Source organism: Corvus hawaiiensis, chromosome 22 (assembly GCF_020740725.1).
Source record: "Corvus hawaiiensis isolate bCorHaw1 chromosome 22, bCorHaw1.pri.cur, whole genome shotgun sequence".
In the NCBI taxonomy this organism is placed as follows: Eukaryota; Metazoa; Chordata; class Aves; order Passeriformes; family Corvidae; genus Corvus; species Corvus hawaiiensis.
In genome coordinates this window covers 1,914,596-1,938,262 of record NC_063234.1, presented here as the reverse complement: position 1 = coordinate 1,938,262, position 23,667 = coordinate 1,914,596, and the positions used below count along the sequence as shown (strand labels likewise).

At 46.6% G+C, this 23,667-nt stretch overlaps 1 protein-coding gene across 2 annotated transcripts; it reads left to right on the top strand.

The window, feature by feature from the left end:
- Nucleotides 1-1,510: 1,510 nt before the first annotated feature.
- On the top strand, nt 1,511-23,582 carry C1QTNF12 (C1q and TNF related 12). Of its 2 annotated transcripts, none has more exons than XM_048326599.1 (8): nt 1,511-2,936; nt 7,745-7,864; nt 8,409-8,520; nt 8,810-8,991; nt 13,076-13,184; nt 14,707-14,797; nt 17,021-17,099; nt 18,022-23,582. In XM_048326599.1, the coding sequence occupies exons 1-8, from the start codon at nt 2,766-2,768 to the stop codon at nt 18,118-18,120; spliced, it is 963 nt and encodes a 320-aa protein (XP_048182556.1). In that variant the 5' UTR covers nt 1,511-2,765; the 3' UTR covers nt 18,121-23,582. The 2 variants fall into 2 exon arrangements, with proteins under 2 accessions (XP_048182556.1, XP_048182557.1); XM_048326600.1 differs by lacking the exon at nt 1,511-2,936 and adding an exon at nt 7,110-7,341.
- The last annotated feature ends 85 nt before the right edge of the window (nt 23,583-23,667 follow it).

Here is a 23,667-nt window from a genome sequence, read left to right as displayed (position 1 = left end):
CTGGGATTTTCCACCTTTTAGCATTCCTGGATTTCTCCAGGTGTGATCCCAGGGAAATCTTTGCATCAGGGTCTGGATTTTTGGGAAGGATGGGAATATTTGTTCCAGGTGGTGAGGGATTTGCAGTGTCCCAGCACATCCAGAGCTCCCTTGGGAAATGCTGGTGGAGGAAAACCTTTGGAATTCTGTTATTTGTAAAGAATATTCCTGACTCTTCAGCCCCTGCTACTGAGGGCAGGGGGGGGAAGAGGGAAAATTGGGCATGGGACACCCCAAACTGGTAAATAAAGCAGGAATTCTGCTGTATCCAAACAGGGAAAATTGGGCATGGGACACCCCAAACTAGGAAATAAAGCAGGAATTCTGCCTTATCCATACTGGGAAAACTGGGCATTGGACACTGGGAAATGAAGCAGGAATTCTCCTGTATCCAAACTGGGAAAATTGGGCATGGGACACCCCAAACTGGGAAATAAAGCAGGAATTCTGGTGTATCCAAACTGGCAAAATTGGGTATTGGACACTGGGAAATAAAGCAGGAATTCTGCTGTATCCAAACTGGGAAAATTGGGCATGGGACACCCCAAACTGGGAAATAAAGCAGGAATTCTGCCTTATCCATACTGGGAAAACTGGGCATTGGACACTGGGAAATGAAGCAGGAATTCTCCTGTATCCAAACTGGGAAAATTGGGCATGGGACACCCCAAACTGGGAAATAAAGCAGGAATTCTGCTGTATCCAAACTGGCAAAATTGGGTATTGGACACTGGGAAATAAAGCAGGAATTCTGCTGTATCCAAACAGGGAAAATTGGGCATGGGACACCCCAAACTGGGAAATAAAGCAGGAATTCTGCCTTATCCATACTGGGAAAACTGGGCATTGGACACTGGGAAATGAAGCAGGAATTCTGGTGTATCCAAACTGGGAAAATTGGGCATGGGACACCCCAAACTGGGAAATCAAGCAGGAATTCTGCTGTATCCAAACTGGCAAAATTGGGTATTGGACACTGGGAAATAAAGCAGGAATTCTGCTGTATCCAAACTGGCAAAATTGGGCATGGGACACTGGGAAATAAAGCAGGAATTCTGGTGTATCCAAACTGGGAAAATTGGGCATGGGACACTGGGAAATAAAGCAGGAATTCTGCCATATCCAAACTGGGAAAATTGGGCATGGGACACCCCAAACTGGGAAATCAAGCAGGAATTCTGCTGTATCCAAACTGGGAAAATTGGGCATGGGACACCCCAAACTGGGAAATCAAGCAGGAATTCTGCCATATCCATGCCTGGCGTGACGCTGGGGGCTTACCCCAATCCACGGATTTTCAGCCCTGCCACACACGCTCCTGCCGAGCGTTAGAAATTCCCAGAAAAAGGGTGATTTCCCTGGGATAACGAAGGGGAGGGGCGGAGGGGAGGGAGCAGGGCATGGGCACTGATTTAAATCTGCCTGGCACACGCGGCCGGCTCCATTATCAGGGAATTTAATGGGAATGTGAGGAGAGGAGGCTTGACAGCTCATTAGAATGTGAGCCCTCCTCCTTTTTTTTTTTTTTTTTTTCCTTCTTTCCCTTTTTTTTTTTTTTTTCCTCCTTTTCTTGAAGTTGATGGAAACTCACTCGGGAAAGGAGCCCTTGAAGCAGAAGCCGGGGAGGGTTTTGCCAGTGTGGAAAGGAGCAGCCAGAGGAGTCAGAGCCTCGGAGGGACCTGGAATTCTGCCTGGAGCCAGGGGAGAGGAGGATCGGGATGCAAAATCCACGAGGTTCTGCACCCTGACAGCCGCAGCTTCGGGATTTGCTGCTCATCCTTAGGGAAAAGCGAGGACAAAGCTGAAGAGGAAGGAAAAAACTTGGGAAAACTTCACCTGCTCCTCATGCACTTCGGGCCACCCTCAGAGGTTTTGCTTCCCCCTGCTTGAACTTTTGGGATGTGAGGGATTTGTTTTCTCCTTACAAGGCTGAGCTGGGATGCTCCCAATTCCTTGGATTACAATTCCCCAGCATCCCGAAAGGGAAGGATGAGGACTTGTCCCTGAAGCAGCATCATTCCAGAGGGAATGGATGGGATGAATTCCAGCCTGCTCTGAAGGGGAAATCTCCCGGTGAAGAGGGAGCAGCAGAGCCCGCGATGAGCTGGGGCTGGCAGCCCTGCCCTGAGCACTTCTCCAGCTTTTAGGGCTGAGTGCCTTTAAAACCGGGTTTAAACCCGATTTTGGGGGGGCACAGGGGGCAGAGTAAAACCAGTTTCAAGCTCGATTTAGGGGGGCAGAGTAAAACCCGTCTCCAGCCCGATTTGGGGGGCAGAGGGGGCAGTGTAAAACCAGTTTTAAGCCCGATTTAGGGGGGCAGAGCAGCCCTTCAAGGTGGGTGGCAGGACTTTGCAGGGCCTCTCGTATTTATGTAAAGCTTCCAGAGGCTGCATGGACTTACCTCCTTCTCCGAGGGGATCCAGGATTCCAAACAACTTCATCTCCACCTTTTCCATGGCTCCTGCTTGAGCAGAGCCCCCTGAGCCACCAGCACATCCCAGAGGAGCTGCTCGGATCCTGACCTAGTTAATTTTGATTTTTTTTTTGGAGACAAATCTGGGTTTTTTTCTTGATGCTGGAGGATTTTTGTGCCTGGCTGCTTGGATCCTTCTGAGCTGGTTAATTTTGATTTCTTTTTTTTTTTTTTTTTTTTTTTTTTTTGGAGACCAATCTGATTTTCTTCTTGGTGCTGGAGGATTTTTGTGGCTGGCCCCTCCCTTCCCAAAATGAAGGGGTGCACCTGGCTGCTGGTGGCCACCCTGCTCTGTCAGCAGCTCTGTCCCTGCAGGGTCACAGCGGCCAGGAGGGACAGGAAGGGCAGGAAAGAGCCCAAGCAGCACCCAGAGCCCTTCAACGCCACCCTGTCCAACAGCGAGGAGCTGCACGGGCATCCCAAGGTGGGTTTTGGAATTCTCAGTGCTTATTCCTGCCAGGAAAGGGATGCTGGGGCCTTTTCCCAACTGATTCCAGGCTAACTTGTTGGATTTTTTGTATTTAACTTTAATTTCATTCTTGATTTTTGCCCTTTTTTGCTCAATTTTTTTTCATATTTGCTGAAGCAAAGCCTTTAACATCCCAATTTGTGATTATTTTGGACTGAAGTTCCAGCTTCTCAGTAGCAGGGAATGATATTTTAGAGTTCTGGTTCTACCAGTGACAACTAATTAAAAAAAAAATTAATTGCTCCCAAATTTTGCAGTTTCTCCTTGGAATTGATTGGAATTGAAGTCCAGGCTGGTTCTAAATGTCCTGGGAGAGAGTATTTTTATATTCATATTTATATAAATAGACTCAAGCTATGGGGAGTATTTTATTATTATTAATATTATTAATATTATTAATATTATTAATACAGTGCTTAAGAATTGCCACGTATTTAATTTTTTAAAAAGACAGGAATCACAATAGTGATGCTATTAACTATTAATAGGAATTATTAGGAATATTAATGTGCCTCTGGCAGACAAATTCTTCGGTTGAAATTGTTATTCCAGACCTTTTCACCAGCAAATCCAGGTCTAAAACCAAGCGTGGCAGAGCTTTCTCTGAAAATCAGGGATAGGAAGGTTTGGGAGCAGCCAGGGGATGTCTCCAAGGGGATTTTGTGGCTCCAGGAAAGGATCCAGGATGGGTTTGGTTGTGGATAAATGGGAAGTGGAGCTGCAGTGGAGACTTGGGAGGGAATTTTGTAGGGTGAGGGCACTTTTGGGAGGATTCCCCAAGCTGGGAACAGCAGCAAACTTCCAAGGAGTTGCTCACAATCCTTTAGGATGAATCTTTGCATGGAATTTTTGGGAATAGCAGAGAGGTTTAGGGATTTCACAGCAGCTTTTAGGATTTGGGAGCGAGAAGGGCAGCGAGGAGCGAGGCAATCTGGAAACAGCAGCAAACTTCCAGGGAGTTGCTCACAATCCTTTGGGATGAATATTTGCACGGGGTTTTTGGGAAGAGCAGAGAGGTTTAGGGATTTCACAGCAGCTTTTAGGATTTGGGAGCGGGAAGGGCAGCGAGGAGCGAGGCAATCTGGAAACAGCAGCAAACTTCCAGGGAGTTGCTCACAATCCTTTGGGATGAATCTTTGCACGGGGTTTTTGGGAAGAGCAGAGAGGTTTAGGGATTTCACAGCAGCTTTTAGGATTTGGGAGCGGGAAGGGCAGCGAGGAGCGAGGCAATCTGGAAACAGCAGCAAACTTCCAGGGAGTTGCTCACAATCCTTTGGGATGAATATTTGCACGAGGTTTTTGGGAATAGCAGAGAGGTTTAGGGATTTCACAGCAGCTTTTAGGATTTGGGAGCGGGAAGGGCAGCGAGGAGCGAGGCAATCTGGAAACAGCAGCAAACTTCCAGGGAGTTGCTCACAATCCTTTGGGATGAATCTTTGCACGGGATTTTTGGGAATAGCAGAGAGGTTTAGGGATTTCACAGCAGCTTTTAGGATTTGGGAGCGAGAAGGGCAGCGAGGAGCGAGGCAATCTGGAAACAGCAGCAAACTTCCAGCGAGTTGCTCACAATCCTTTGGGATGAATCTTTGCACGGGATTTTTGGGAATAGCAGAGAAGTTTGGGGAATTCAGAGCAGCTTTTAGGATTTGGGAGCGGGAAGGGCAGCGAGGAGCGAGGCAATCTGGAAACAGCAGCAAACTTCCAGCGAGTTGCTCACAATCCTTTGGGATGAATATTTGCACGGGGTTTTTGGGAAGAGCAGAGAGGTTTAGGGATTTCACAGCAGCTTTTAGGATTTGGGAGCGGGAAGGGCAGTGAGGAGCAAGGGAATCTGGAAACAGCAGCAAACTTCCAGGGAGTTGCTCACAATCCTTTGGGATGAATCTTTGCACGGGGTTTTTGGGAAGAGCAGAAAAGTTTGGGGAATTCAGAGCAGCTTTTAGGACTGTGAGGAGCGAGGCAATCTGGAAACAGCAGCAAACTTCCAGCGAGTTGCTCACAATCCTTTGGGATGAATCTTTGCACGGGGTTTTTGGGAAGAGCAGAAAAGTTTGGGGAATTCAGAGCAGCTTTTAGGATTTGGGAGCGGGAAGGGCAGCGAGGAGCGAGGCAATCTGGAAACAGCAGCAAACTTCCAGGGAGTTGCTCACAATCCTTTGGGATGAATATTTGCACGAGGTTTTTGGGAAGAGCAGAGAGGTTTAGGGATTTCACAGCAGCTTTTAGGATTTGGGAGCGGGAAGGGCAGCGAGGAGGGAGGGAATCCCTGTCACCCTCAGCCCGTCCCTCTGTGCCCACCCTGGTGACACAGAATGTCCCCTGTCCCCATGGGGTGACCTCCAGGCCCGCTTTGATCAGCGCCATTAGGGCTGGCAGTTGCCATGGCAACCAGGGGACAACCCGGGAATTGGGGCATGGCCGCCAACAATCGGCCACAAATTTGGGAACAATTGGGCTGCCACCGGGAATATCCCGCTCCGGGAGAGTAATTGGTTCAGGCTGGGCAGGTTTGAGGGCTCTAAAACCCTTCTGCTCCGCTAAAATTCCCATTAAAAAAAAAAAATAATTCCCATCAAATTCCCACGGAAAAAGCCATTTTTTCCTGCTGATTTTTTGGGGTGTGGTGCAGGGTTCTGTGGCCACGCTGAATTGTTGAGGTTGTCCCCCGCTAAAACCCCTCCACCCTGCCCTTGCAGAGAGGCCAGGCAGGAATTTAATCCCAGTTTATCCTGGAATTAATTTTCCTGGATTGAGAAATGCGCTGGACCACGAGCAGGGTGGATTCTGGTTGCAAAAACAAAAAGCAGGAATTGTTTAATTCTGATGGAGTCTCCCATATATCAGGGCTGGAAAAAAACCCCACAGGGCATCCATTAATCCAGAATTTGTTTGGATGCTGCAAGTTTTGGATGGAAATACTGGAAAATATCCCTGGCAAATGTTTGGCTGCAGCTCAGGCAGCACAACCCAAATCTCTGAGGGAAAATTGCTCCCAAATTTTGCAGTTTCTCCTTGGAACTGATTGGAATTGAAGTTCAGGCTGGTTCTAAATGTCCAGGGTGAGAGTATTTCGGATATTTTATATTTATTTAGCGCCTGCCCAAGCTGTGGGGAGTATTTTATTATTATTAATAATATTATTAATACAGTGCTTAAGAATTCCCACAATATCTGAGGTAAAAGTTGCAGTTTACAGTGAAACCATCACAATTTACATCATTACACTTAATAATTAACCCATCCTTAGCTAACAAAAGCCAGGTTTTTTGTGGAAAAAGTGATATTTTAGGCCCTTGAAGGGAATTCTGTGGGCATGAAAGGATGCCCTGAGCAGGGAAATGAAGCAGCAGAATCCTCATCCCAATTAATTCCCCACAGCTGGAATTTTTGTGGCCTCGTGCAGGGAAAAACTCAGGATGTGTTTACCTTGGAATCCTCTGGGCCCAGCTGGAGCAGAAGGAGCAGGGAATGAGTTATGAGCTGAGGGATTTTTTTATTTTCCCTGCTGGAAAGGTGGATGTGTTTTCCTTCTCATTAAGCTAAATTTATTTGGGATGAAATTCCCTCGGGAATTCTGTTCAAGCAGCAGCGGAGAAAGCTCCTCTTTGACATTCCCAGGGCCTGAGTCATGTGGGGAAAACTCCACTAAAACTGGGAAGGCTCAAATCTCCTGAGAAACCTGGGATTGCCAAGGGGACAGGGAACCTGTTGGGGTTTTTTTTTAAAGGAAAAATGTGGGGTTTTTTAAGGAAAAATGGGATTTCTTTAATGAAAAATGGGGTTTTTAAGGAAAAAAAAATTTTAAGGAAAAATGTGGGGTTTTTTAAGGAAAAAGGGTTTCCTCCAGTGTCATCTTTCAGTTGATGGCAGTGTTTTTGCCAAGCCCACCAGAGTTTTCTCCTCTGGATTGAGAGAAATCAGGACATGAGTGGTGGATACTGGATTTTTATGGATACAGAGGTTTTGATGCACTGGATTTTTCTGGGAAGCAGCTGTGGATCCCTTCCATCCTGAATCCCTCTGTCAGATTCCAAGGGCTGCATCCACCTGCTTTATTCTTACATCTTCCTGAATTATTTCCCTTTGTTTTTTTCTGGGTCAGTGACTCTGCAGAAGTTTTACTCCTCCTCTATCAAATATTTCAGCCAGGGGCATTTGGGGAAAGGATTTTTGGGCCTGAAAAGTGGTAAAACCATGGGAGGAACTTGGCTGTGACCAGTAAATGTTGTTTTTCCTGGTTTATGTCTGACACCCATCTCATTTTTCTGGAAGATTATGAAGAAGAGCTACAAAAAATAACAGAATTACAGTGATTCCGTGTGGCCCGTGTGGAATAATGTTAAAAATATTTCAATATGAGGTGAGAAACATCATTTTTCATTCCCAAAACAGAGGGGGAATTTAGGGAGGAATTCCCTCTTGGATTTGGCTGAGAGGCCAAACCTCACACTTGTGCTGCAAGGAAAACCACAAGTGCTCAGGACATGATTTTCCATCTCATTAATAACCAGAGGATTATTAAGTGTGAATTATTAGCAGCTGGCACGGGGATTTTAAAGGATTATCAGAGGACTGAGAGTCCCAGAAGTTGGAGAGAGGTCTCTGAGGGACTCTCAGAGCTCTTGGCTCTTCCTGATTCCCCAAGGACACCCTCAGTGTCCTCCAAAAGCAGCAGAAACAGCCTGGGCTGGATTTTTTTGCATCCTCTGAGCCCCTGCTGTGGCCAAGCAGTGACATCAGCCTTTGTCCTTGTGTCTCCTCAGCTCCTGGAGTCTCCAGACCCCCGGATCACAGACCCCAGGAGGACCTGGATCTCCTTCGTGCACCGCCCGGACGATGGAAACACCTCCAAGAGGAGATGCAAAGGGAAAGACAAGAAATTGGTAGGATGTGCACTCCATGTATCCCACGGTTTCCCTTCCTGCTGCTCATCCTCAGGGCTCCAGCTTTTCCCAGCCCAGAAAGTGCTGAGTTTCCTTTTTTTTTTTGTGATTAATTTCTCAATTTTTGGAGAAGTTTGAGCCTTTGTGCTTTGGGAGAGAAGATATGGGAATTTTGACCCAGCTGCTCTTGGACTGGGCCTTTTTTGGGTTGTTTTTCTGCTCAGTAGAAATAAAATCCACTCTTTTTTTCCCCCTTCCACGAGATAAAGTCCAAGTATCCCAAAGGATAAATGAATCAAGGCGTGGACAGGTAGTTTATTTCAAATTAACGAGCTGAGTGACACTTGATCATGTGGCACTTTTCATCTGCTGCTTGGACAATCTTGGATGCTTTTAAGGATTTCCTTCCATGCAGTTTATTTGAGGAAACAGGAATTCTCTGGGAACAAAACACCTCACATTGCTGATGTCCCTGTAGGATTTTTGCTCTGTCACTGCAATTCCCTGCTCCTCATCCCTAATTTTCCTTTGTTTGCTCCCTCAGCGAGGCCTGGTTGGGCCCCCAGGACCTCCTGGGCCTCAGGGACCTCCAGGAGCCCCTGGGGCTGAAGTCACCAGGGAAGTCCTTCTGCAGGAGTTCAAAGAGATTTTAAAAGGTAAGAGATTTTAAAAGGTAAAAGACTTTAAAAGGTAAAAGATTTTAAAAGGATATTCAAGGTAAAAGACATTAAAGGCTGTAAGAGCTTTGTGCTTTGTTTTGCTGAAGCACCACGACAAACCAAGCACCGGCTTTACCTTAAAGCATTCCCCTGGCAACCAAAACTGTTTTCCCAGTGCTGCCTGGCTTAAATGAAAGAGTAAAACACAAAATCCAATCACACAATTAATGATTTCATGGGCCAGGCCCTTACAGTTTATTTCCTTTTATTTCCCTTTTCCCCTCAGAAGCCATCGAGCGCCGAGCGTCCCTGGCCATTTCGGCCCATCCCAGCCAGCTGCCCCCGCTGCTGCTGTCCCTGGAGGAACTTCCATCCCACAGGCGTGTGGAGGAGGCTTTCCACTGCAAGCTCAAAGGCCAGGTCGTGGTGGACAAGAAGACCTTGGTGGAACTCCAGAACTTCCAGTCGGTGAGAAGGAATTCCCGAGTCAACCTGGCTGTTCCCTACTTGGCTCTGTGGGGCTTCCTGAAAGGCCAGGCTCATCCCAGAAACTCCTCCCAGGCTGAAAGAAAGGCAGAAATCCATGAGGAAGTTTCCAAAGGAGGGACAGGGAGATGGGGAAGAGTCTGGAGGGGCTGAGGGCACTTGGAGGAGACTGAGGGGGGACTCTTTGGGCTCTGCAGCTCTTCCTGAGGGGCAGCTCCAATCTCTCTGTGACAGGGACAGCACCAAGGGAACGGCTGGAGCTGCTCCAGGCCAAGTCTAGGTTGGATTTTAGGAGAAGGTTCTTCCCCCAGAGGGTGCTGGGACACTGACCAGGCTCCCCAGGGAATGGGTACGGCCCCAAGAGCTCCCAGGGATGCACAGGGTGGGATTTTGGGGTGTCTGTGCAGGATCCATGATCCTGTGGGTCCTTCCAGCTCAGGATATTCTGTGATTTTATGGCTGAAGTGGGCACTGAGCTTTGAGTCCTCTGTTCCTGACAAACCCAAGACAGAATTTCTCCTTCTTCTGCAGCCCTGCAGGATCTCCCACAGTTCTTCCCGTGCTCCCAGTTCCAACAAGAGCCAGGTTTTTATTTTGGTTAATGATGGAGGGAGACTTGTCCAGGTTTGGAATGAGCGGGATCTTTAGGATCTGCTGTTTTTTCAGTGCACACCCAAAGTAAAATTCAGATGTAGAACGTCAGAGGCAGGCAGAAACCATTGATCATAGATTTGGGAGCCCAAATAAAGGCTGAATTTTGTTAGGTGAGCTAGTTCTGATGCTTAAATTCTTTACATAATAGACTAATAAACATTATCTATATAACTGAATTATAATCAGGTTATAATTTCAATCAGGGGTCATTATAATCATTGTTACAAGCAAGCTGCTGAATATTAAATCTGAGATTAAATACTAAATTTTTGATATTAAAACTTGTAATAAACCATTCCAGTGGCAAACAGGCTCTGGATTTGCAGTATAAATTTTAGGAAAAGTAAGAATTAAACCCAAATAGTTATTTGATAATTGATTGATGCTGGATTTTGGGGTCACAAAGGCTGTGGAAGAGCACAAGGCCCTCAGGGATGTTTTGTGAGGTGACAGGAAGGGTTTGAAAAGGGAATGTGACAGGGAGAATCCTGTCCCTTGGGGTGGTTTCCTGCTGGGATTCCTCGCAGCTGCAGCACTGCAGGCAGTGCTTACATCCTAAATAAGGTGCTTTCCTGGATTTTCCCCAAATTTCTGGCAGCTTGGCTTGGCAGCGAGGCAGGATCTGCCCTGAGGGGTGGGCAGGGCTGGAAGGAGAGCTGCTGCCTCATTAATTAGCATGGAAAATGGGAATAATCAAGACATCCCAGCAGTGGGAGCGTGGGCTGCTGCTTCCCATGCCTCAGGGATGGGATGCCCAGCTCCTTCCTAATTTTTCCTGGCTTGGAGCTGCTGTGGGAGGGTCTGGATGCCAACCTGGCACTGCAGCCCGGGACAAGAAGTGTCTGGTTTTGGCTTGTGCTCTCTGGAAAAGGGGAATTCAGAGGGAGGGAGCCACAGGCTGCTCCTGCAAAGGTGAAAATGTTGTCTTTAGGGAGAGTTCCTCTCCCACCATTCTGTCAGTTTAGAGGGAAGAAGCCAACAGCTGGATAATTCCCAGTGGGATAACAGGGATTGACCCTGATTCCTGGATTTGGAGCTGATCCAAAGCATTTTGAGATAGAGGAGAGAACCTGAGAGGGGCCCATCCCTCTGCTCCCTCATTTGTGGTGTCCAAGTCACTCTGACCTTGAGCACCGAGGTTTTCCTACCAGTTTTCCCACCCTTCCATGCTAAATTCCCTCCCTCCTGGCCTCATGATGTCCTTGGAATGTGGGATGAAACATGGGATGCTCCTTTCCCACACCTCTCCCTCCTGCACCTCACACTGGAGGTTTTTGAGGATTTCCTCTTAAAAAAAGTTTTTCCCAGCAAGAATTGAAGGAACTGCAGCCTCTGGCAGGGCATGGAAGTGGGATTTAGCTGGGAATCTTCCTGGAATCAGATCATTTAACGTGGCCCACCTGCTTTTCATGGCTTGTGTGGCCTTGAACTCAAGTGAAATGTCTCTGCCTTTGGAATTTTAGTGCTGGATCAGGAGATTGTGGATATCCCTGTGCCTGGATTATCCTTTTCTTTACTAAGATAAATCCAGGCATTGCTTTTGGGGGGATCCCTGGGATGTGAAACTGGGAGTTCCCATCCCAGTTCTCCAGGAATGGCTCCTGTTTTTCCTCCTGGCAGAAAACCAAGGATTGGCTGAGGGAGGTATGGGATGAACTGAGGGGGAGAAGCTGATTTGGTTTTTCCAGAGTGGCTGCTCTGAAATACTGGAATATTTGGGGCTGCTTTCTGGGCTAATTGAGTGATTTCCTCAGGAATAAATCCCTGTGGAGTTTGGAGCAGCTGGGTGAGGGCCCTGCTGCTCCCAGGCAGCAGCAGCTCTGGCATGGGATTTAATGGAATATTTTGCCCAGGGAACCTCACCCTGCATTGTGAGCAGAAGAATAACAAGGCAGGGAGGGCATGAAGGAACAGGAATTTTATCAGTTGGAATTTACTGGGGCCTGGAATTGCTTTCCAAGCTCAGCCAGTGGGGTTGGAATTCTGGTGCTGCTTCTGCTCACGGCTGCAACAAGAAAGGGATGAATGAACCGGGCAGGGCTTGGAGCTGAGGGAAATACAAACTGGAATTACTAAAAATCGTGCTGGAGTGGTGGGATAAGGACAGAATCCAGCTCCTTCCATGATTTTTGGTGGGTTTGCTGTTATATTGGCTGTGGCTATGCATGAGAAAATAGGAATTATCCTCAAATTCGAAATTCTGAGGAAGTTTCATCATGAGAAAATCTGTTGTTCCACATGGACTTAGAATCCTGGAATCACAGACTTATTTTGGCTGGAAAAGTTATGGATTTGGGCCTGGTTTTGGGATCCAGCAGGGTGTGTTTTTGGGACACAGCAGTCTGTGCCTGTTTTTTGGGATACAGCAGTGAGTAGTTTTTGGGATCCAGCAGACTGTGCCTGTTTTTTGGGATACAGCAGTGAGTAGTTTTTGGGATACATCACTGGGTATTTTTGGCATCCAGCCCTGTGTATGTGCCCTCACAGAGTCAGATCTGAACAGTTCCTGTGATCCCTAATCCCAGTTTGGGATAAACCTCCTGGACCAGTGTTCAGGGGCCACATTCCCAGTGCCCAGAGCGTCCTTGTGGTGGGAGCAGAGTCTGACTAATGGGATTTCTTGGCCCTCTGGAGCCTCTCCCCAGCTCCAGCCAAATCCCTGCGGGGCCAAACCAAACACTAAACATTTCTCACCGAGTTTATCTGAGTCTGACTCGGAGAATCTGCTCCCAGTGTGACTCCAGAGCACTTCCCTGCCACCAGGAGCAGCTCCCTGCTGGATTTACCAGGGTTTGGTTATCCCAGACAATCCAAGGTTGGGACAAACCAAAACTGAAATGGAATCCCCCAGAATCCAACCAGTTCTTCGTCAAACCCCTCTGATTTCCACCTAAAGTAGGTAGGAAACTTCTGGAGACTCCTGTGGGTGTTAGGGCTCTACAAAAAGCAATGGAGAAGGTTCCAGGATAAGCCTGGGAATGTGGCTTGGCCCCATCTGGGATGTTTTTGGGAGTAGCAGGGAACTCTTGGCTCAAATAATGGGAACAGAGCATCAGGACGTCAGTGGAGGCCACTGGGATCAGCACAGGGATTTGGGATTAGCCCCGAGATGGAGTCAGGAGCAGCACAGGGATGGAGCCAGGATCAGCACAGGGATTTAGGGCCAGTCCAGGGATGCTGTAAGCTCAGTCTGGGTCCAGATGAGTCAGAAGAGCCAGCTCTGTGTGTCCCACTGATCATTTTCCCTTTTGTGCGCATCAAATTCTGGGAGTGAGCCCCTCTGGAATCTCCTGGCGGGATCGGGCCATTTTCAGCAGCTCTGTTCCCCTGCAGCTGGGCTGGTTCTGTGTCCTGGGCAGGGAGAAATGTTGGCAGTGCTGGGATGTGCTCAGGCTCTCTTTTCCCTCTCCAGCCCCTGGCCAAGGGCGCGTTCCTGCGGGGCACAGGACTGAACCTGGCCACCGGCCGCTTCACCGCCCCCGTGGGCGGCATCTACCAGTTCTCAGCCAACGTCCACATCGGTGAGTGCTGCCCACAGGGACCCCTGATCCTCCTGGAGAACCCCCTGCATCCAGGGAAAAGCCTGGATATGGCCCTTTGGAACCATGGCTGGCTCCTTCCACAGCCTGCGACCCCAGTGGCTGCTCCATGGGCACCAAAAATCCACATTCCCTATGGAGCAAGAGCTTAGGGAGCAAATTTATTTGGTGCAGAAGCTCTGCCTTGCACAAAACACTGCAGAAAAAATGTAAATGTCGATGTAGAACTGCATCCAGGCAGGTTTTCAGTGGTTTTCCCTGCTGGAGCATCTCTTCCCCCATATATTCCCACTCCTCTCTTCACAGTTGCACTATTTTTTTTGCCCCTTTTAAATCTGATATCCCAGAGTTCTGCCACTGATGGGCAGAGGTGGATCCCCTTTTAAATCTGATATTCCAGAGGTTCTGCCATTGATGGGCAGAGGTGGATCCCCTTTTTAATCTGATATCCCAGAGTTCTGCCACTGATGGGCAGAGGTGGATCCCCTTTTTAATCTGATATTCCACAGGTTCTGCCACTGATGGGCAGTGATGGATCCCCTTTTTAATCTGATATTCCAGAGTTCTGCCACTGATGGGCAGTGATGGATCCCCTTTTTAATCTGATATCCCAGAGTTCTGCCACTGATGGGCAGTGATGGATCCCCTTTTTAATCTGATATTCCACAGGTTCTGCCACTGATGGGCAGAGGTGGATCCCCTTTTTAATCTGATATTCCACAGGTTCTGCCACTGATGGGCAGAGGTGGATCCCCTTTTTAATCTGATATTCCACAGGTTCTGCCACTGATGGGCAGAGGTGGATCCCCTTTTTAATCTGATATTCCAGAGGTTCTGCCACTGATGGGCACAGGTGGATCCCCTTTTTAATCTGATATTCCACAGGTTCTGCCACTGATGGGCAGAGGTGGATCCCCTTTTTAATCTGATATTCCAGAGTTCTGCCACTGATGGGCAGTGATGGATCCCCTTTTTAATCTGATATCCCAGAGTTCTGCCACTGATGGGCAGTGATGGATCCCCTTTTTAATCTGATATTCCAGAGGTTCTGCCACTGATGGGCAGAGGTGGATCCCCTTTTTAATCTGATATTCCAGAGGTTCTGCCACTGATGGGCAGTGATGGATCCCCTTTTTAATCTGATATTCCAGAGGTTCTGCCACTGATGGGCAGAGGTGGATCCCCTTTTTAATCTGATATTCCAGAGGTTCTGCCACTGATGGGCACAGGTGGATCCCCTTTTTAATCTGATATTCCAGAGGTTCTGCCACTGATGGGCACAGGTGGATCCCCTTTTTAATCTGATATTCCAGAGGTTCTGCCACTGATGGGCAGAGGTGGATCCACCTTGGAGCTGTTGGCTTTGGCTCCACTGGATATGGGGGAACCTTCTGGCACCTTCTGTAGCCCCAAACCCAGAAGTCCCAAGGCTGCTGGTGTCCCTCTGAAGCCCAAATCCCAGAATTTGTGGAAATGCTGATATTTTCCCCACTGCTTTTCCCAGACCACAGTGAGCTGAAGAGCAAAGTCCAGCTGCGAGCCAGGGACAACGTCCGAGTGTTGATCTGCATCGAGTCCCTGTGTCACAGATACACGTGAGTCACTCCAGGGGGGACTTTGGGCAATTATTTTCCTCAAATGTTCAGTATTTCCTGATATTTCAACCAACTCTGGAAGATCAAGTTCACCAAAAGTGGATTTTATATCATAAATTCGTGTAGAGTTGTTCTGCAGAGCAGCCCTCAGGCTCTCTGTATTATTTGAATTCTGAGTTTTAACCCCTCAGTGCTATAAATATTAGTGATAAATAATTATTACATAATTGTGAATGAAGTATTATTTATAATAATACTTATATCACCAAAATATAGAATAATACACCCAAATATTGAGGGAATTGTGGCTGCAGCTCCAGGTGCTGAGTGCTCAGCTGTCACCATTAACACACAGAATTCAACACTTTATTTGTGCCAGAGCTCCGTTTTTATCATTTCCTCATCCTGAGTGGATCCCAGCCTCTCCCTGGTGTTGCCATGGAAGTGTTGGAGTGATGAGGGGAAGGAATGGGTGGGAAATCGAGGGGAATGAGGCAGGAAGTGCAGGTTTGTGGTACCTCCTCAGCTTGCTGAGAAAATGGTGCTGAATTTCCCTTTTCTGAGGGCAAAACTGCTTAAAACCCCACATTTTTTAAGTCAGGAAAACTTCCTCGGCTGCTTTTTTCCTGTGCTTCCATTTTTTCCAGCTGCAGCCCAGAGGTGCCGTGTCCCAGGGGAGGCTCAGGAGGATTTTGGGAACTTTTCCAGGGAGGAAGAGGATGGGAGGCTCCCAGCAGAGGGCAATGCTGCTGTGGCTCTGTCCTTGGCCCCAGACCTCAAATCCCTGCCCAGGTTTATTTTAGTGCCCTGCCCAGGGATAAATTTGGGACAGATCCCAGAGCAATGGGATCAGGATGAATCTGGGACACATCCCAGTGCCACGAGAGGGTGGCTGGGGTGGAAGGAGCTGGGAGGAGGGATGGGAGCCTGCCTGGACACACTCCCTGCTGCCACCCCGTGCCTCTGGAATTTCCTGGGGATGTCAGCACCGACTCATCCATCCATCCATCCATCCATGGAGCTGGAGGAGCCCCCAGGGCTTTGGGATAAGCGATGGAAACTCAGGTGGAAGGAGACAGTCGCGGTGGAAGAGATTAATTGTGGGAAGTCCCCACCCCAGCCGGGATTTGGGATTTGGGCAGGATGTGACACAGCTTGAACCGAGGTGGTGCCAAGTGGCTCCTGCTCTCGGGGCCAATTTGCCCCCACTTTTCATTTATTCCCTCGCACAGGGCTGGGAAAAGCACGTTGGAACTTGCAGGGTTTCATCACCGAGGAAAAGAAAAGGGACAAAAGGGGTTGGTTCAGTTGGGAAAACACGGGAAAACAACCCCCACTGGGCAGGGAGGGAGGAACCAGCCAGGCAGGGAGCTTAGGACTGAGCTTAACTGGGCTGTGCTGGGTTTTGGTGTCCCAAGAACCTGAATCCTGCACAAAAGGAGCTGATTTTGTCCTGTGAACCGGGAATTCCACAGGGAACAGCTCTCCCTGATGGCTCTCAGAACAAAAGAGCAATGCTGGAGGGGTGATGTGAAGCTTTCCCTGGATTTTGAGCTGGAGCACAATTATTTAAGGATTTCTGGGGGCTTGTGTGTGATCCCTGATCTAAAAATCCTCCCAAGCAGCTGCAGAATTTGTCCTTTCTCACACAGAAATTTGTGGTTCAGGTGAAATAAACCTTTCATCCCCGGAAAATAAATGAAGTTTTACTGGCAGGGTGCCTGCAGCTCTTTGCAGAACAGGTACAAACCATTGTGCTGCTCACCAAACTGGGCAAACTGGGGTGGAGATCGATCCAAAGGGGTTTTCAGCACATGCTCAGGGGTGGGAATAGAGAGGACAGGACCCTGGAAAGGCCTCTGGGGAAAGGTGGCTCCCAGCTGAGTTTTTTTATCCAAAATCCTGGGTTCTTTGTGGATTTTCCATCTGCAGTGCGGAAAAGCTTCTCCTATTTTATATTTAATGCAGCTGGAATCATGGAATTGTGGAATGGTCCTTAAAGATCACCTCATTCCAATCCCATTCCACCATCCCAGCTTGCTCCAAGCCCCATCCAGCCTGGCTTTAAACACTTCCAAACATCAAAAATCCAGTCAAAATTCACCTTTTTGGCGAATTTTATCACCTTGGTCTTATTGCCAAGGAAATTGAGGGACAATTGTCCTTCCACACACAACTGCTGCAGTTGCCTGAGGGGTTTAATCTGTTCATTTCTCTCTTTAGGTCCTTGGAAGTCATTGCTGGGCTGGAAAGCAACAGCAAGATCTTCACTATTTATGTCCATGGTTTGCTGCAGCTGCAGGTGAGGCCCTGAAAAGTGGGAATTTCTGCCCCAAATCCCTTGGCAGGACATGGAGTTATTTCCTGGCCAGGCTGGACTCTCCCCTGGAGGTGGGGAAGGATTTAGGAACCTCCTTTCTGAGGTTAAGGGAGGGAAATTCCTCACCTGGGGCAGGATTGGGATGAAAAACCAGACTTAGGTTTCACATTCTGAATTTAAGGCACAGGAAGAACCTTTCCTTTGAGGAAAAATTAAATATTTCTATTAATATTACATTTTAAATAGAAATATTTTCCTTTCCCAACTCTCCCCTGGCATTGCCAAGATGCCAATTGAATTTCCCACCTGACGCAGAGGTGGCCACTTCACCCAAAAAGGTGCCAGTGCAGGAAGGATTTGGTTGATAATAATAAATATATTAAATAGATAATAAATATATCTTAAATAATATCGATTTAATTTTATTTTTATATAAGATATAAATATAGAAATACAATTATATTAAATGAAATATATTAAATGAAATATATTAAATGAAATATATTATATTAAATTAATATATTCTATTAAATATATGATGTATAAACATATCTCTAAATATATAAGTTTAATATATGTTTAATATATAATTTTAATATATAATTTTAATATATAATGTTTAATAGATAATGTTTAATATAGAATTTTTTCATGCATATAATTTTTAATAGATACTTTTAATTTATCTATATATTTTATAGAATATATATTATTGTATATAAATGTATAATATAGAAATATAAAAATAATCAACCACAAGACTGCACCAAATTTCTTCCACTTAATCAGATCAGATCCCAGGAGCCACAGAACAGCTGCTGTGCTCAGTTCCTGCTGGAGCCATGGGATTTTTCCCTCTTTTTCCTCTGGAATGTGTCACCTTTCCCTCTCCTTCTCCCTGCAGGCTGGGCAATACACCTCCATCTTCGTGGACAACAGTGCTGGGGCTCCCATCACCATCCAGAACGGATCTGATTTCATGGGAATGCTGATGGGAGCGTAGCAGGAAGCCTGGGAATGCCAGCCCTGCTTTTGGGACTGAAGCAAACCCCACTCTGATCTTGAAACTGCTCCCTGTACCTGCAGCAATTTGAAACCAGCCAAAATCCTTTCACAGCTCCTCCAGCTTTGCTTCCAGAGGCTGCTGCTGCTTCTCAAGGTCCTCACCAGCTCAATTCCTCATCAGAATTATTCTTTTTATCCTCCTGAAAGAAACGTTTCCTATTTAATTTGTGCTTCACCAGATGCTCACGGAGCAGCACACTGAGATTTGGGGTTTGTTACGTTGTATTTTTATTATTTCACCATAGCACTTGTAACCAGCACGGGTTTTTTGGGGATTGGTTGGGGGGTGCTTGGGTTTGGAAATGAAGGATTGAGATGGGAAAGAACAGAAATAACGCAGTGACTCTGTTCTGTGTGGTGGGGAGGAAGGGGACAGGGATTTTCCAGCAGAACTGCTTTTTCCATCGAATTATAAATGGTTTAGATCTTCTCCCAGGGTCAGAATTGGATACATTTGACCAGGAATATGTTGAATTCTCACACAATCCAAGGAATCCACGGTCTGAACTCTTTAATTGTGGTTCTTTACATCAAAATATTTCCTTGAGGATCCAAATCCTTCCCTGCCAGTGCTTTGGGATGGGGAAAAGGGAAAGCCAAGGGGAGCACAAACCCCTCACTGCGTTCTTACGATTTAATAAGATAAAACCACGGATTTGGGCACAAAATCTGCATCTTCAGAGTCCCTGGTGAGTGTGTCAGGTGTAGCCCACCGATTGCCCAAATCCAGTGGGAATGGGAGCCTTGGATCAGGCTCAGACCTGTTTGGTCACTGCAGGGAATTAAGGAAAGAAAGCACAGGGCAGGGGTCACTCCCAGCAGCTTTTCCAGGTCTGCCTGCAAAAAACCTGGAGCCTCAAAGTGCTCCCAAAAAAATCCAGGGAATCTTTTCTGGATTTCTGAGTGCAAAAGTAAAGGTGTGAGACTGAGCTTGGCCCACAGCTCCAGGCCATCACCTCATTTTAAGTAGAAACAGGATGACATTTCATGGGATTTGTTATCCAAGACCTGAAAAAATCCTTGGGATTAAACCCCCTCCTCATTTAATGCCCCTCTGCAGCTTTTCCCTCCCCTCAGACTCCTGGGCTCTGAGGATTCACCTGAGCTGAGGAAATTCTTATGGAAAAGCCTCATAAATAGAGGGGGACGAGGCCCAAAATGGAGTCCAGCTCTGCCTGGAGCCTCAAAGTGCTGCCAAAAAAATCCAGGGAATTTCTTCTGGACTTTTGGGTGCAAATAAGGCTGTGAGACCAAGCTTGGCCCACAGCTCCAGGCCATCCTCTTGTTTTAAGTAAAAGGGGGATGACATTCCATGGTGGAAAAATCCTTGGGATTAAACCTCCCTCATTTAATGCCCCTCTGCAGCTTTTCCCTCCCCTCAGACTCCTGGGCTCTGAGGATTCACCTGAGCTGAGGAAATTCTTGTGGAAAAGCCTCATAAATAGAGGGGGACGAGGCCCAAAACAGAGCCCAGCTCCTTGTCCTTGGAAGTTATCCCTTAAAATGCTGCCATTTTTGATCAGCTGCAGCATCTTTGTGCAATGAAGGGCCAGAAAATGTCATTTATTGCTGGGTTTGTTGCAGAGGAGGATCAATCTGTGAGGTTTTACAAGCTCCAGGTGATGCTGCAAAGAGATATTCCAGGAGCTGTGGAAGAACCTGCTGGAAAACAGGTTTTAAACTGGTTTTAATCTCCATTATTAATACCTTGAGCCAGATCTTTGAGGGTATAAAAGGATATTTTTTTTGTCTTTGTGAAGAATAAATTAAATTGGGACCTGCTGGAAGAAGAAAAGGGCACGGGGAGGGATCAATTTGTGCTGTTGCAGGTAAAAAGTGAATTTAAGGCCATGTTGGATGGAGCTTGGAGCAACCTGGGATAGGGAAGGTGTCCCTGCCCATGGATTTAGGGTCCCTTTGAGCACAAACCATTCCATGATTCCACGAATTCCACTTCCCAGCCAGTGGAATGTGCTTGTTCTGTCTAAAACACAGCATTTACCCATGTTTATAAATTCCTCCCTGCCCCACCATAATGCCAGAATTCCCTTTTTGCAGCACATTTTGGGGGAGAAATTCCTTTTAAGCACAAACTGGGACCGGGGGGAATGCACAGCTCTGGAAAAGCAGAGCAAGGAGCCACGATGGTCATTTTTGGAGCTTCAAAAAGCTGATAACACATGAAATATCACTAAATATCACCAAACATCACCAACCCCTGTCAATAAAATGAGATATAAATGAGATATTTCCCCTGGGTTTGATGGAGTGAGTGCAGGCAGGGCACGGGGCCCACATCCCATGTTGTCTCCCTGCCCTGTGCTCTGTTCTTTGGGAATATTTGGAATAAATTTGGCCTGTTCCAGCAGCAGAATCCCGGAGTTGTGACATCCAGCACGTGCTGTTCCACCCCGAGGCTTAACTCGGAGCTAAAATATTTATTTTGTATAGAACTAAAAAAACCTTTCTCAGACTTTGCTTTGGGAGTCGTGGCTTTTATTCCCCTCCTTTCCATGCTAAGTTTTAATCTCATTTTTCCTGTTTTATTAACAGGGATAATTATGAATAATTATCCTGCTTTTATACCTCTTATCCCTTATTTTAGGGGGGTCTTCCTGCTGTTTTCCCAGCGTTCTCCTGAGAACATCCAGCCCAAAAACTGGGAATAAAGCCTGAAATCTCCCTGGGCAGAAAAAAAAAAAAAAAAGAGAATTAAAGCTCCATCCCTGGAATCTGTCTGGAAGCCACAGGGCCTGGAAGCTCCAGCCAGGAACAGGAATCTTGTGTCAGAATTGAGGGAAAAGGAGCCAAGTTGGCAGAGGGAAGGGACTTTGTGTCTCTTGGTTGATCCTGAGGTCGCTGTCACCCCCCTGGGGGGTTCCATCAGCTCCATTTACCCTCAGGAGGGAGGTCTGGCCCTCCAGGAGTTTTTCTCTGCATCACCAAAGTCTTTTAGCCAAAATTTAAAATGATTATTATTATTTTTAAAGGAGTTTTTTTAAAGCTGTGGATGCTCCCAGCGGTTTTCTTGTTCCCTGGGGCTCCAGCCAGCGTTAAAATGGGGCAAAATGGGTTGAAACAGCAAAAAAAAAATGACCCAAAATTGAGTCTCTGCTGTGGAGGTGCAAGTGAATAAAACTCCTGAGGGATAATGGGGTGTGAAGCAAAGCAGGCAGAAAATTCCCAATCCAGGAAAAGTGAAGGATTCAGCAGTTCAGGATGAAGTTGTTTATAACGAAATAAACCCCCTGAGATTCTGGTTTGGTGGTTCAGGGTGTTCATCCCACCCCCAAGCAAGGGGAGAAACCTAAAAAAGACATAAATTAAATATTTTGGGGTTTTTCGGGTCGTTCAGACATTCCCTGTAGCAGCCAGGGCAGGGGGATGGGATCCAAACCCCTCATTTTTGGGGTCCTGGCAGAATAAAGAACACCGAGAGCTGCTGCAGCTTTTTTCCTTCAAATTCCTAAGAAATTTGGGGATTTGGGGAAGCTGAAGGAAAATCTCATTTCTTCCTGGGACAAATCTCTTTTTTACCTCAATTTTTCAGTTCTTCACAGGAAGTTTTGCCACAGAAGCATCCCCAGAGAGATTCAAATATTAATAAAAGCTCCCAACTTTGCCTGGGAACACCCTCAGAGGGTTTATTGGGAGATAAATCAATTAATATCAGGAGACAAATCAATTACATTCCCTCAAACTTTGCTGTTTTCACCCTGCCTTTGCTTTTCCAGCTTCATGTTAAAGTGAATTTTAAATATCATCCTCTGGGGCTTCTGGAAGGGTCACCAGGAGGTTTTTATGCTGGAATCCCTCCTAAAAAGAGCTGACAATTGGGGTTTATTATCCACCAAAACTGCTGGAAAATCCACCCAAAAAGCTGCTGATTCATCCCAAAAATGCAGGGTTTTGGTGCAGGACAGAGCTGAAATTCATCCCTGAATTAATTTTCAGGATATCAGAGTGACCTTTCGGTGCTTTATGGCCGCTGTTAAATCCTGTCCTCTGTTATCCCCAAATCCCTGGGATCCCTGATCCTGTTATTCCCAACATTTTCTGGCTCTGGAGGGCCCAGCCCAGCCCTTCCCAGTTGGAATCTGCAGGGAATTCTTTATTTCCTTCCCACAGGAGAAGCTGCCCCCATATTCCAGGCCCATCCAGGGCCCTTCCCAAACAAATCCCAGGCCCTGAGCTCCCAATCCCAGGCATTCCCTGGATATTTTCCCTTGGAGCTGCCAGGTTTTGAGGTTTTTTGAGTTCTCTTCGAGTTTCATGTTCTGTAAACGCTTCCAATGCCACACTCCAGACTGACTCCAGGGGTATTTATGTTGGATTAGCAGAATATTCCCTGTTTTTCCTCACTCCAGAGGAAAGAGCCCGGCTCATGTCAACTCCCCTTGAGTGGCAGCCTGTTAAACCACCAAAAAATAGGATTATTTGTCATTTAAAACTCCTGTTATAAATAGGAACAGGTTACAAATCACTCCTCAAACAGAGGGAAAAAACCTTTCCAAGCCTCTCCTCTGGGAGAAGGGAGCAGCAGAATTCCAGGGAAACGCTCCAGCTCCAAGGAAACCTCGAGGGGAATTTCAAAACTCTCCAGAATTGGTGAAAAAAGCCAAATGAGCCCTTTAAGATAGTTGGATATTATGATAATGAGGATTTAATACATTCTTTGTGAAGGGCAGTTTCCAAGAGGGAGATCCAGGCTCCAAGGAAAATCAGGGAGCTGCTGACCCTATGAAAACGTGGAATTTTTATGGCTTTGTGACTCTTTTTGATGTAAATAAAGCATTACATTCCCATTTATTCCAGAGCTGATTCTCACTCAGGAATTCCATTGAATGCTCAGATGAAGCTGAGGGATCAATGAGGGAGAAATCCCATGGACTGGGGGTTCAGATGTCCCAAATTTCCTGCGGAAATTCGTGAATCCCCTAAAAAACACCCAGTGGTGAAGGGATCAATAGGTATTGATATGAATAATATTGATTATTGGAGCTCTGTGGGGAGGAGGAGTTGTGTCTGCTGCTTTTTAAGGTAACTACGCTGATTTTTTTTAACGTCTGGTGGGAAAAAAAGGGAATTTTGGTGCCCTACAACCTCAATCCCAGGCTTGGAAGGGATTTAATAGTTTTATTTTCTTGTTTTACCAGCAATTCCCATCCATATTTGAGATAAAAACCAAGAGCATCATGTGCAGAACAACATCTTGTATTCCCCTAAAACGTTCCCGTGGATCTTGGGGCTTTTCAAGTGGGAATTTCAGACCTCGTTCGAGGCATTTGCTGCTTTGTTTTTAGAGCTGCTCTGTCCTTCGGGCTTGGGGGGTTTTTTTTAGCAGTGAAAATTCGTGTTCACAGCTTGTTTGGAGTAAACATTTGTGAGTTTATTTATTCACTGCTTTCGGTGTTTATTTATTCACTCTTCTTTTTATTCCTTCACTGTTTGCAGTGTTTATTTATTCAGTCTTTTCCTTGTTTAT